The following is a 14,583-nucleotide window of genomic DNA, read 5'->3' on the forward strand; positions in this document are numbered from 1 at the left end:
GTTATCTATCTATCTATATGTCTTTCTATCTAACTTATATTAACAAGAACCTTTGAAACATGTTTTGATTATAATGGTATTAAGACAGACAAACTTTCTTGGTAATTTAAAAAATGGCAGACTAGAGAATGAAAACATCACAAAATCAGCAACTTAAAGAAAATCTGGTTTGTTGGATTGTTTGTTGCAAAATATTTACATGTGAAGAAGGGAAATGTTTTTCCCCTGTAAGATTTACTAGTTGCCAGGACTGGGTTGGGGCTGAGAGCACTCATTTGCATGGTAACTTTGGATTTAATTTGTTTTTTGCCAAGGGTCCTTATAGGAGGAGACAATGGTGAGGTGTTTAATATTGATGAGTTTAACCTCTTGGGAGGTATAGCATATGAACTCTCCTTGAATACAAATGTTGCCTGATTTAAACAGTAAATACATGGAATTTTGAAGATTAACATTTTAATTAACACCCTACCCCAGGAATCATTCACTTTCCTTATTTTACTACTTCCCATTGTAAATTCCCTATTAAAAAAATCAGTTTTTGTAAATGAAAATGTTTTTGTCCTGGCCAATAGAGACTGAAGATCAAGAAGAAAATGGAGCCTAAAGTGTAGTTTCTTAGCCATATGTTCAACTAGATACTCAATTATTAAAGACACTACATTCATTCAAAAAAAAATTATAGATGTTCATGTTTTCTAAAGGCAGCAGATCTAGCCTTGAGGGGGAAAGGACCTAAGTGGCAGTAACTTTGTGCTTCATACAAATTTCAGTTTGTCTCTCCCTGAAGGAGGCATTCTCCCCCCACCCCCCAATTCTTCCTCTAAACTTTTTGTTTTTAACTTTCCTTTTTCTTTTCCTTTTTTTTTTTCTTTTTTCTGACAGGTCTTTGGACTTTGATATTTTGACATAGGATCTTTCAGCAGAGATAATGAATCCGATTCATAAATTGAAGGTGAAAATCCCTGGGATGCAGACAACCTTAGTTGAGCTCCCTTTCCTAGCGGGGCAAAAGAGAGGAAAAGGGGGTGGTGGCGAGCCACCCAGAGCGCAGCCTAAGCAGCAGCTGCGTCAGGAGCAGCCATTGGAAGGAGCTGTCTGCGGCGGGGAGTGCTGCACTGAGCATGTTCGAGCCCATCCTAGTCCAAGCTGCAGCAGCAGCAGCAGCCACAGCAGCAGGAGCCGCCTCTCATTATGCAAAGCAGCGGCTCCGGCAGATGGAAGAGGGGCCAAACAAGAGCGCATTTCCTTTCCTGCTGGGCAGTTTGCACATCGGCCTGGCTTCCCCGGGAGTCTCCCCCAGACCCAGCCGGGGAATGAAAATCTGTGGGATGGCCTGACTGTAGGCAGGGCGGCATTGCAGCGGGATTGCAACATGGGGAACCAGGATGGCAAACTGAAGAGGAGCGCAGGTGATGCCTCCCTTGAAGGAGGGGGAGGTGGTAGCGGTGGTGGGGAGGATGCTGTTGGGCCCAGGGATGCTGAAGGAACCAAGAAGGGGAGCGGAGGCAAGAAGGCTCTGGGCAAACATGGAAAGGGAGGAGGGGGAGGTGGCACTGGAGAGCCTGGCAAGAAGAAGAGCAAGTCAGACTCCAGAGCCTCGGTTTTTTACAACCTGCGGATCAGGAAAAACCTATCTAAGGGAAAGGGGAGCGTTGGTTCACGGGAAGATGTGCTGGACTCCCAGGCCCTGCAAACAGGGGAGCTGGACAGCGCTCACTCCTTGGTCACCAAGACCCCTGATCTCAGCCTGTCTGCTGATGAAGTGGGTCTGTCAGATACAGAGGGCGCAGACCCTTTTGAAGTCAGCTGTCCAAGTGCAGTAGGGCCTGCAGGAATCGGGGTTCAATCTGCCATAGAAGGGGATTTGGAAGCAGCCCCTGGGACGCAAGATGGACAAAGGACCAGTTCAGGCTCAGACACAGACATCTATAGCTTTCATTCGGCCACAGAGCAGGAGGACTTGCTCTCAGACATTCAGCAAGCAATTCGGCTCCAGCAGCAGCAGCAACAGCAACAGCAGCAGCAGCACCAGGGTGGTATGGTCAGCTCCGGGGACATTTCAGTGCCCCTGGGCTCTGCTCCTCTTCAACCGGGAGCCTTCCTTGGCCTGGACCATTTTCTACTGGGGCCTGTCAGTAAGGCAGGGGAAGCACCAGGGAGTCCAGACACAGAGCAAGCTTTATCTGCCCTCTCTGACCTCCCAGACAATTTGGCCCCTGAGCTTCCAATGCAGGAAAAGCCATCACCCCCTAGTGGTGTGGATTGGGAGGTAACTACCCCTGTGGCTACTTTGCCATCAGCTACAGACTCTCTCTCTACTGCCTTTCCCTTCCCAGAATCAGGGCAGGGGGATACTGCAACTGTACCATCTGCTGGGGGAGCAGGAGACACAGATGATGATGATGAAGATGATGCATTTGAGGATGCTCCCAGGGGTTCTCCTGGGGAGGACTGGGACAAAGGCACCCAGGAGACTCCCTCTGAGATAGGAGAGGAGGAGGCTGAAGTGTCAGGGGTATGTCTAACACCTACCCAAATGGACAGTCCTGTCCCTAGTCCCCGCTGCTTCAAGCCTTACCCACTAATTAATCCTTGTTACATCAAGACCACCACTCGACAACTTAGTTCACCCAACCACTCACCTTCTCAGTCCCCTAGCCAAAGCCCCCGTTTTGTGAGAAGGCTGGAGCCTTCTTTGAGCCGGAGTCAGAAGGCTGCCTTGGCCTCTACTGATGCCCAGGTCAAGAAGCAAAAGACAGGCAGCAGCAGCCTGATTGGGGGACTGAGCCGCTCTGCTGACTGGACAGAGGAGGTGGAGAGGAGAGAGCCCAGGGCAGGTGGCTCAGCAGACTTGCTTGAATGTGGGGCAGCCCAGGAAGGAGCTGATGGAATCCCCCCAACTCTGTCCAGAAAGTCCTCAGGAGTGCAGGCTGCCACAGAGGGTTTCCAGAATGTATTCACAGGTGAGTTAGCTTCTACCTTTTTCACAGGCTTCCACTGTTTCTTGAGGCCCTAGTACTGCCATCCAAATCATTTTCTCCTCTTATCCCACTTAAAAAAAAAAAAAAACTATGCTAAATTTTTGGTGATTTTTTTTTTTAATTCTTCCTGCTGTCTTCATTCCAACCAGTAGGTGAAGTCTTCTTATGCCCTCCTTGGTCAGTAATATCACATGATCTTGAATGTATTTGACAGATTGCATATTTTCCCAATCTCTTACTCTCATTTCCTCCTCTTCTAAATAGAGCACTTTGATTAACTGTGTTGCACCTATTTATATTATGCTCCACATTATGTATTTATTTTTGTAGGTTTATGTGTCTTCCCTTTCCATCTGATTATAATCTTCTTGAGGGTAAGAATTGCCATTTTTTTCCCTTCTTCAAAAACTATTACAGTGATGTACATAGTAGGGACTTAATAAATCTTTACTGAATTGAATTTACTTCAATAATTGAGAGGAAGAAAATTAGTCCTGTCACACATATGATCAAAATTAGCCATTGCAAGGATACTCACTTTTCTTCCTATCATGTTCTCTTCAGTGACAGAGAAAAATGATGAACTTGAATGGCTGAAAGACACATTTTATAAAGATTACATCAAAAAACTAATAGCTAACATAGGGACATAAAACATCCTTTAGTTTCATTTTTTTTTTTTTGTAATTCTCTGAAGTTGAACTCTGTTCAAAATAACTTTCCTACTTCTACAGCTTTATCATACCATTCTTTCTTACTTGATATACTTTTCCCTGTTTTCCTTCCTCTCCTCTCTAAATTCTAAGTATCTTTCTAGATCCAGCTCTGTGATGCCTTCATATATTTCTTTGGCCCATAATAATCATATGCTCTCCATGATCATTCCAGTTAATCTCCTTTTTATGGCAGCCTCAGTCTTACAGGAATTTGCTCCTCCAGAACATTTAAATAGAATTTTTATAATGTATTGATACAAATATATCAATTCCAAAAAGAATAATCAGTATAATTGGTTTTATGGATAAGTCAATATAGAATGTACCCTAAAGTGCATGTCAAAACACACTGAAGTACTTGGCTATTCTTTTTGGAGCTCTTTTTTTTTTTTATTTTTTACAGATACATTGATCTTCTAACAGTGATATGCGTGTATGTATTACAATAAATGTTGAGCCAATTAAGTGAATTATCTTCTATATACTTAAATCAGAGGTTTTAGGTCCTGAAACCTTACTTTCAGAATTTTTTAGTAAATTGTCAGACAGACACATGTATACCTTTGTGAAGTTCCCTTATAACTAATGAATGGAAAGTAAATTAATAAATAGTCATTCATAGTGGAGGGAGTGGGGGAGACAGGAAGTTTGAAAATTCAATCTAAGGAGGTAACCCAATGAAAGTAAAATTTTAAAATAAATGTTTGTGCATGCTGAAATAATTTGTATGAGGAAAGCTTCCTGTTATTCTTTTCTCTGATACCTCTGATGAGTAATCCAAAGGTATAGATTTGAATAACTTGCTTCCATTGCTTAAATTTTACTCATTATTTATATTATTGTTCTTGTGATTATAAGGAAACATGAGAGATGTCATGGAGTGGCAGATGGAATGCCATACTCAGGGTCAGAAAGATGAGTTCAGATCCAGTCTGACACTTAGTATGTGACTGTAAGCAAGTTACTTAACTTCCCAGTGAGTTAGACATCTCCTTGGGATCTATCTAATAAATTATAGGTTATAATCAGTATTAGTAGAGAGAATAAAGACTAAACATTTTGCAGTTAAGAATAGCATATTCTATTTGTTCATATGATTCCCTTTCTCAGTTTGCTCTATTAATTTCTTAACACAAGTTATTTAAGAAAATATTAATAAATTTGGAATTTTTCAATTTTTTATAAAATTTAATTGTAATAGTATAAAAAGGGTTAAAGAAATTAAAGTCTCATTCATTTCACTTTTTTTTTTTTTGCTGAGGCAATTGAGGTTAAGTGACTTGTCCAGGGTCACACAGATAGGAAGTGTTAAATGTCTGAGGTCAGATTTGAACTCAGATCCTCTTGACTTCAAGGCTACACTCTATCCACTGTGCCACCTAACTGTCCCAAGTCTCATTCATTTTTTAGTCTTTGTGAATTTCATGTAAATACTTGAAAGTCTTATTGCTGAAAAATCAAATAGTGAACCACACATCTGTAATACCATATTTTTACAATGCAATATAAAAGTTGAAAGACAAATCTTCTCTGTGTTAACACTGGTTAAGTCACTGAAAACAGTGATGACTATCTCTATAGTTACAAAGACTTGGGAATTATTTGAGTTAGTGTTATCTATTACACACACTCACACACATACACATACTCACATTCACATTACTGGATTTATTAGTGATAAATTGGTCTCTTTTTTAAAAACATTTGATGATTATTTTTGTTCTTGCATCATTTATATTTCCTAATGTGTTCATCCTGTCTTACTCTACCCCTGATAAGACTTTGCAAAAGTTGGGCAAATTTCACTGGTAAAATGTATGAATGATAGCATCTACCTTACAACGTTGTTGTGAGAATCATATGAAAAAGCATATGTAGAGTGTTCTGCAAACCTCAATGCATTATATCATATTAGCTTTTAAAGATACATTTTCTTCAATTCTCTTTTAGCAGTTGAGATTTTATTTGAATTTTGGGACTTTGAAACAAATGACTAGTTAGTATCAGAAGTAGCCAGAGCAGTATATCATCTTCATGAACATGATTAGGCTTAGAAAATTTTGACTCTTTTGTTTTGTCTTGCAATGAAAACATTGGGGACATGGTATATGGTTATGATATACGTTGTTTTCAAAATAGTCTTGATTGCTTGGTCTTTGCCATATTTTCTTCAACTAATAAAAATATGTAACAATATGTGTAAAACCTGTGTATGTACATATACACATACACATACACACATATACATATATGCAATTGCACAAAGAATCTGGGATTTTTGTCAGTATGGAGAACCCCAAGCATTGAAAGTCTCACTACAAAGGCAAACTGTAACTTGACTATGATGTAGGAGTTGACCTACAGGCTGCTGCTTAAGATAAAGAGATCATGACTTGCATGGGGTCACAAAACTTTATAGTGACAGAAATCTGGTTGAATCCAGGTTTTCTTTATTTGAAGTCTAATACTCTATCTACTTTGTAAGACAACCTCTATGTATGTATGTAGACAGTTACCTTTTAACCACTGTAGTTTAAAAAAAAAATTGCCATTTTTGTTTTCCATAGCTTTTTTCTTTTAAAAAATATACTATTTCATTATTTTGTTCTCAACATTTTTACTTGGTTATCATTTATTATATTTCTTTCTCTCTTTAAAAATCTTCCATGGGATAACACTGTGTATCCAGACTTTACCCAGGGGTCTTTTAATTGCAAGTAATGACCATTTGCTCATTATTTAGGCTTTGCTTCTGGTTCCTTCCCACAGTTTACCTTGTTATAACTGTCCCTGAAATATCCAGAGGCCAAGAGTGCACTTCCTATATCCTGGGGCGATTTTTCTCTAGCCCTTGTGGTATGTGCATTTGGATCAATTCACGGCCAGCCGCCTTAGAAAGCAAGGTGAATATTTTATCTATGAGCTTCCATAGACATCTTATTTTGAACCTCAGTTCTACATAAAGGAATAGATTTTATTTTCTTTGTACTGAATAGAGAACATTAGGAGAAAGTTCATAGTAACCTGCTTTTGTGTATGTTATAGAAAGTTGTTATGGTTTGTTTTGTTTTGGATATGGAAAATTGAGAGATTTCATTGATATACTACATATAAAGCATATCCCACAAAGTATCATATATCCAGAGCCATCTGGGAATGAGGTATCTTTTGCCATACTTTCTAGGTTACTGATGCTTACCTTTTAAAGCTTTTACTTTAAAATCCCCAAAGAGGGTTTTTACATGCATAATTCTTGATGGAAAACTTCCAGAAATATTCTCTTTCTAGATTTCTTTATCGTAGGAACATCCTGAACTCAGCTTTACCTTTGCTTGATGACTCCAGGTCATTATTATGAGCATGCTCCTCTTTTGATCTGTGTTGGGCTCTTTGTTCCTATAGAATATGGACTAAGATTGCCATTTGTGGAGATTTTTGTATCTGGTTTACAGTGTTTTTTCTTTTGTTTATTTTTTTTATCTCCTTTTCCATCGTTCATTCAGCTATTACTTAGAAATTTATGAAATGAGTTTTGTGCTTAACAGAACTTCTTGGAATTGCATATGGAATAAGAGTAAAGATACTCTTACAAGTAAAATTCAGGGAATTTAGTGGATGTGAACTTTGATTATTTAGCCCTTTTTAACAATCTATTTCTGCCACATAATACTTGTGGTCCCTTCCTGCTTTGGGCATTGAGGCTGGTAAATCACTTGACTTCAGAAGTTCTTAGATTCACTGAGCTATGCATATGGGATGTCCATACAAAATTTGATACAAATATAGTAAGGCCTGAGGGAAAAAGAGCCACCAGACTGTCTAAGGAGGAAGAAGTAGGTAAAACTGCCCATGTCAGAATGAAAGCAGGTAAAAGCTTCTATGCCATGCAGAAGTAAGATCAGGTTCACAAGTGGCTACTGTATTTACTACCTGGATGAGATATAATGAGAACTGACTTAAGGGGAAAAAAACTTCAACTATCTTGACCGTGTCTGTCTAGTTGGCTGACTAATATTAGTATCAAAATGAAAAGAACATAGCACTTGTTTATTAAGGACTTGGGTTTGAATTCTAGTTCAATCATTAACTAGCAATATATTTTAGGGCAAACAATTATATTTCTCTGGCCATTAGTTTTCATCTCTTTAAAATGTGGAATTGGAATAAATGATATTTAGGGCTCCTGGAAGTTCGCTGTTCTTTGATTCTCTCATGTACAATGTCGCCATGTCCTGTCCTAAAGGTAAAGAAGATTCTGAAAATGTCATAAAATCAGTACATTTTCAGCACTAACAAAAATAAAACAATTTGCTTTGCATGTCAATATTCCTTTACATAGTTACAGGGTATAGTTTCATTTATGCTGGAGGTTAGAATTAAGTATATAATGATTTTTTAAAAATCTACTTTTTTATCTTCAATAGGTTGATTTAAAAAAAAAAAAAGAAATTGGAATCTTTTTCTTTAGGGGGCAGCAAAGATGATAGTGGCTAATGGTAGAATATAGAATAGAAAATAAATAAAAATATAAATTATTTTGCTAAATTTTAGAAGTATAATCAACCACAGGAAGCTTAGTGCAACAACATAATAAAAAGATAATAACTGAAGGGTTCTCACAGTAAGGACAAAGATTTAGTCTCTGGTTTTGGGAATTGAGAGTACAATTCTTGTTAGTTATATAGGTCACTGAGTAGGTGATACAGTCCATGTTCTAATCAAGTTTGAATAGTCATGATATATATGCAAAATTTTCAATATAACCAGCAAAAATCTGCTTTCCTTGCCCATGATACCAACACTATAGGATCCTTCTGTATCCAACAGGGATTTGGTGATTGTAGCAAGTGAAATCATTAGCAAGTACTAGAAGAAATACTATTAAAGCATTTTTGCTTTGGTCAGAAAAATCTACTTCCAGTCCCTTCCCCCTTCTGTAGGTCTCCAGTGTGCTGAATGTGGGTCTGGATGGCAGTCAAGCAGCCCACATACCTTTTAGTGATGACTTTTAATGACTACTTTTTGAGCTGATGACTGGTCTAGTTTTTAGTGCATTTGAGCAGATGAACAGATGCCAAATGTATTTGAAACCTAACAGGTGCTTTCAGATCTATAATGCTATATAATGTTCCTGAAAGAGGTGGTGGAATTACACTAGTGGGTGATGCTTATAATAGTTACTCTAGCTTAGGGTTTTGTGTGGATATTGATTCAATCATTTTTTTATGTGAAATATAGATAGATTTTGAAAGTAAGGAATAATTTAGTAATCATTTTATGCTCCAAACACTTAGCTTATTAAAAAAAGAACTTAAGGCTTATAGAGGCAATCTACCTTGCCTTGAATAATATTAGTAATAAATATGAGAGCCTACTTTCAAAGCCAGTTCTGCTGACTCCAGGCAGAAGTGGTATTTACTCCACATTAGTTTGAGATTTTTTCCACAGGTGATATTGTGTTGACATTTTTCTGCTTTTGTCAAGTGCTAGCCATACACTAGATATTTAATACTTATTAAATCAAAATGAATTTGTACTACAAAAACTCTCAGATTTGAAAAGCTCTTTTCTTATTTATGTATATAAAAAAACAACATTAAGTGATACAGTGGATAGAATACTGGATCTGGAGTCAGGAAGACTCCTTATGAGTTCAAAATCAGCTTTAGACATTTATTAGCTATGTGACCCTGGGCAAATCACTTAATCTTGTTTGCCTCCATTTCCTCATCTGAAAAATGAGTTGGAGAAGGAAATAGGGAAACCACTCCAATATTTTTTACCAATAAAACCACAAATGGGGTCATGAAGAGTCAGATGTAATTGAAATGACTCAATGACAGCAACAACAAAAAGCAAGCACAGGTATTTTACTAGAGAGCCAGAGCAGTTCTAACAATTAATTATGTCATTTTCAGTCACTCCAAATAAAAGTCATTTCAACTATCAGATAGTACAGAATGAAGACAGCTGCCTATTTCATGTCCTTATCACTTAACTAGGACACCCAGGCCAGCTATTTTTTTCATTTTCCAACTGGCTACACTCCTTTGGAGTTTTGTATCATGCCCCCAGGATCTTCATCATCAGGATCCTCATCATGCAGTGAGACAATTCAGCCTTGGTACTCATATTTCATTAGTATCCTCTTCTCCTCTGATTGGAAGGCAGAGCAATAAATCTAAAATCACCATCTAAGGAGGGCACGCAGGCCAGCCATCTCTTTAATTCTCCCCTAGCTGCATTCCTCCTCATCTCCATGATTTCCTCCTCCTTCATTTTTTGAAATGCCCTTTTGTGTTATCTTCCTGCTTTACATTATGAGTTCTTAGAGTTCTGAGACTATCTTCTTATTTGTATCTCTCACACTTAGCAGCCTAGTACATTGTAAACACTTAAATATTTATTGATTGACCTCCAAAGTGCTAAAAGTTTTCAACAATTTTACTTTTCCTTTTCTGGTGCATCATCAATCCCATAAATAGATGGAGTTAGTTTTGCAAAAATCCTGCCTCACCATTTTTTTTTAATTTTCTCAGTATCTTTTACTGGTTCCTCACTTGTTATGCACAAAATCTAAACTCTTTTGCTCAGAATAAAAGGCTCTTCACAACACAGTCAGATCATCCATCACCTCTCCTTTCCATGTCCTCCACAATCTCCACTCCACAAATTTATCTATTTATCATTCCCTAAACATTCTGTGAATATTACAATTTCTGCATCTTTGTCCATGCCATTCCTTCTTAAATGATTACTAATGTTTAGCTTTCCAGTATTTGGACATCTTCTTCCCATACAAATGATAATGTTCCTCAGGAACAGATATTACATATTTCTTCATTTTCCTCCATACTGCTTATACATAGAACACATTCAATAAATATCTGTGTATTGATTAGTTAATTGTGTTATCTTCAGAGAGCTTTTAATATTATCTTCATATGAATACACTTGTCATTGTTTTTCTTCAGTGGTGTCCAATTCTTTCTGATGCATTTTGGGATTTCAGGCAAAGATCCTGAAGTGATTTGTCATTTCCTTCTCTAGTTCATCTTATAAATGGGAAACTGGGGCAAATAGGAATAAGTGATTTATTCCAGGGTCACCCAGCTAGTAAATATCTAAGACTAGATCTGAACCCAGGAAAATGAATCTTCCTGACTGCAATCTTGATACTCTATTATGCCACCTAGCTGCCACACAAAATATATACATGCAGTATTAATACATGATATAAAATGCTAAGTAAAGTGTTGAAACATGTTATATGAATCCTTTATTTAATTTATTTAAAAAAGAACAGAAAAAAGAAAAACACAACAAAATAAGACAAAACAGAACGTGCTATGCTATACATAATAGTGAAGAAATTATATTCATGAGTGTCTCTTTGTTCTCTACTTTCTTGTAGGCTATTTGTTTGTTCTTCACTGCACACTATTTTTTTTAAAACTTTATTCTTTTTCCTCCCTTCCACTTCCCCCAAAGAAGTTATAGTTAAGTAAAGATATATTTATGTATATATACTGATATATGCATACACACATATCTTTCCTATCCCTGCTAACTCTTTTCTTTAATTCTGCTCCTTACCTTGTTTTGCTATTACATAACCTCTTCCCACCCATGAATCTCTCCCTTGTCTTTTCCCCCTCTCCATCCATCCCACCCCCTTTATTTTGGAAGGTGCTATATCCTTCATAGTATACGTAATGTTGCCTATTCAATCCATTCCTGATGTAAGTAGATTTTCAGAACTATGAGCCTTCCTCCTCCTTCTGTATCTATTACATAACATAATTGATATTTTACCTTAAATCTGCCCTGTTCTTTCTTTTGAGCTACCCAATTGCTGATGTCAATCATAAATATATGGTATACATTTCTATGTAAGAAACACAAACCATTTGTCCATATTAAATTCCTTAAAATTGATCTTTGATGTTGACTCATATAATAAATTTTTTATTGAGTTTGGGTTTGTTTGAAAGAAAGTTTCAAAAATCTGTAAGTAAATGGAATGTCCATTTTTTTCATTCAATTTAATAGATAATTTTGCTTAATATGATGTTTTGGGGCACATGTTTAAATTTTTTTTTTGATTGCCTGGACTTGTGGTCTTTTATTGTAGCTGCTGATAAATCAGGTACTGGATTTGGATATCCAAATATACTGGAGCTAATTGTAGCACCAGTATATTTGAATTATTTTTTTTCTTGTTTCTTGCAAGTTTGTCTCTTTGGCCTTGGGGTTTGAAAATTAGGAAATAATACTCCTATGTGTTTTTAACAAAGAATCTCTTTGAGGTGGTGATTGGTGAATTTTTTTTTTTGTTTGTTTCCACTTTACCCACATGACCTATCACTTCAGGATGATTGTCTTGGATTATTTCTTGCATTATTTTGTCAAGGGTTTTTTTTTTTTTTTTTTCGGCACAGTTTTTAGGTACTCCAATTATTCTTATATTATCTCTTCTTCATCTATTCTTCAGATCCATTGTTTTTCTTATAAGATGTTTTACATTCTGTTCTATTTTTTTCATTTTCCATATTGTTTTCTTATTTCTTGGTCTTTTACAGCTTCACTGGCTTCCCCTTACCCAATTCTAATTTTCAAAAACTTTTTTTTGTCTTTAAGACTATCTTTTCCAGTTGGTTAACTTTTTTCATAATCTTGTTTTTCTTTGATTGTTATTATTATTAGTTTTTTCCTCAATGTCTCTTATTTGATTTTTAAATTCTTTTCTGAGTTCTTTTATAAATTCTCTCTGGGCAGCAAACCATTTAATGGTATTCTTTGGGGCAGGAGAAACTTTTTTTTATTTGTGTTCTCCTCTGAAGATTAACCCTGGTCTTCTCTGTCCCCCATAAATTTTTATGTTTGGGTTCTTTCCTCTTTGCTGGTTCATTTTTTTAAATGGGTAATATTAGTGTAAACACCTCTAATTGTATGATGGGAACATGGTGCCTCTGGTGTCACTTCGACTCTTCCCTCTGATCTGGAACCTGAAACCAAAAGTTCTACCCTCCTGTAAATGCTCACAACCAGTAGTCCTTGGCCCATTGTTTCTGCAGGGATGTGCTGGTTTCTTCTTGCCCAAGACCAGTTCTCTGCAACACAGCTGGGCCTGATGTTTCTATTCAGTCAAGGTTTCCTCAGTCTTGTAGGAAGCAGACCCACATCTCAACATATGCAGTCCAGGAGGTAAAAGTTTCTGTGGTTCCTGCTGAATGTCCAGACAACCCCAGCTAGCCTCAGGGGTCTCCACTTGGTGTTTCTTTTGATCTAGGCTGAAGGGGTTTGCACTTCAAATGGGTTAATCTCTAGTCTTCCAATCTTCTTGGGTTGCACCAGGAAGAACTCCATTCTGCCTCAAGTTTTCTTGTTTTTTCACTAGTCTTTCTTTGCTTTGAGGCACAAATTTGTTCTGTTTGTGGGGAAAATCTGGAAAGCTTGAAATTTACCGATCTACCCTTTCATCTCAGAATCTTCTCATCTCTGTGAATTCTGAAGTATAGGAGAATCAAGGAAGGTTTCACTATGCATGAAGCATTTAAGTCCTCCTTTAAAGAATGGTGTGAAATTCAAGAATGGGGGGAGGAGAGTTTTCTAAGTTTAGAAAAAAGAATAAGCAAAGGCATGGAACTGGAAGAATGTTGAGGGTGCTCAGGAATTCTAGAACATGGAGAGAACAGTCCAGATTATCTAGAACCACAGGATATCTAAGTGGGAATTAGATGATATAAGGACAGAAGGATAGGTGGTGTCAGATTATAGAAGGCCTAGATAAAGGGGGGGCATATTTTACTAAAGAGACAATTAATTGGAAACCACTGAAGGCTTTTGAGCAAAGGCAAAAGAGAAAGAGGAGAGAATGAACTTTTACAGAGTACTTACTGTTTTCTGCGTACTGTAATAAGCACCTTTTCAAATATTTCATTTGATCCTCACAATGACCATGTAAGATAGGTGCTATTTTCATCCCCATTTTTTAGTTGAGGAAACAGCAAGAGGTTTAGCAACTTGACTATGCTCATAGAGCCAGTAAGTTTCTGAGGCTAGGGACTTTGAACTTACATCTTCCTGACTCCAGAGCAATCCTTTCCCCACTATACCAATAGGTATGAAAGATCTGTTGGAGAAAGGGGAAAAACAGTTAACAGGAAGATCTACTGGAGATTATTAATGTTGTCCAAGGTAGATAATAATAGGATTGTGTTCTAGGATAGTTGCATTGGGGAAAGAGAGTAGGAATGTTCTTCTATAGAAATAGAGATGACTGTGACTGTGATGAGTGAGAGAGTAAGAATTGAGCATTGTTACTGAGATTTTACACATGTAAAGTGTAAATCTGAGAGCCACAAGCAAAAACAGTAAAGTCATTAGGAGAAAGCTGGTACTTGTTGTGTGTGGTGTTTTTTTTTTTTTTTGGGGGGGGTGTCAGTGGACAGGAGAGGATAATAATCTTGGAGAAAGTACTATCTAGAGAGCTACCTTTCAAGGTTACTCATCCCTCTAAAGGGAATATAATAGAAGATTAAATTTTTCATACAGAGTGTTATTCTGAAATTTTATTGCTTTTATTTATTGACATGAATGAAGCTGACTATGCCCATGCCAGAAATAAAGTCTATGTATATCCTTGAATAAAAATATTTCTAGACCAAGAGGTGGTGATAGACAAGATGGAAAAAATGATGATGGTAAATATTATTGACAATAAGATTTTAGAGGTTCAAATTTCAACTAAATTTTAAGGGGAATTTCATTTGCAAGATACTTGGGTTGAGATGTAAACACTTTACATGCACATATTTGTATATTGGAGGTAAATCTCTGTTTATGATTGTATGTACTCTGTTCAATCCTGTTTTAAAGTA

At 37.0% G+C, this 14,583-nt stretch overlaps 1 protein-coding gene across 4 annotated transcripts in view; it reads left to right on the top strand.

The window, feature by feature from the left end:
* Positions 1 to 893: 893 nt before the first annotated feature.
* FMN2 (formin 2) overlaps positions 894 to 14,583 on the top strand; it is a 426,622-nt gene continuing 412,932 nt past the window's right edge. For all 4 annotated transcript variants that reach the window (XM_031966950.1, XM_031966953.1, XM_031966951.1 and 1 more), the window contains exon 1: positions 894 to 2,966. In XM_031966950.1, the coding sequence (XP_031822810.1) occupies positions 932 to 2,966 (2,035 nt within the window). In that variant the 5' untranslated portion in view covers positions 894 to 931. The remainder of the gene's footprint in view (positions 2,967 to 14,583) is intronic.

This window comes from Sarcophilus harrisii, chromosome 4, assembly GCF_902635505.1.
Source record: "Sarcophilus harrisii chromosome 4, mSarHar1.11, whole genome shotgun sequence".
In the NCBI taxonomy this organism is placed as follows: domain Eukaryota; kingdom Metazoa; phylum Chordata; class Mammalia; order Dasyuromorphia; family Dasyuridae; genus Sarcophilus; species Sarcophilus harrisii.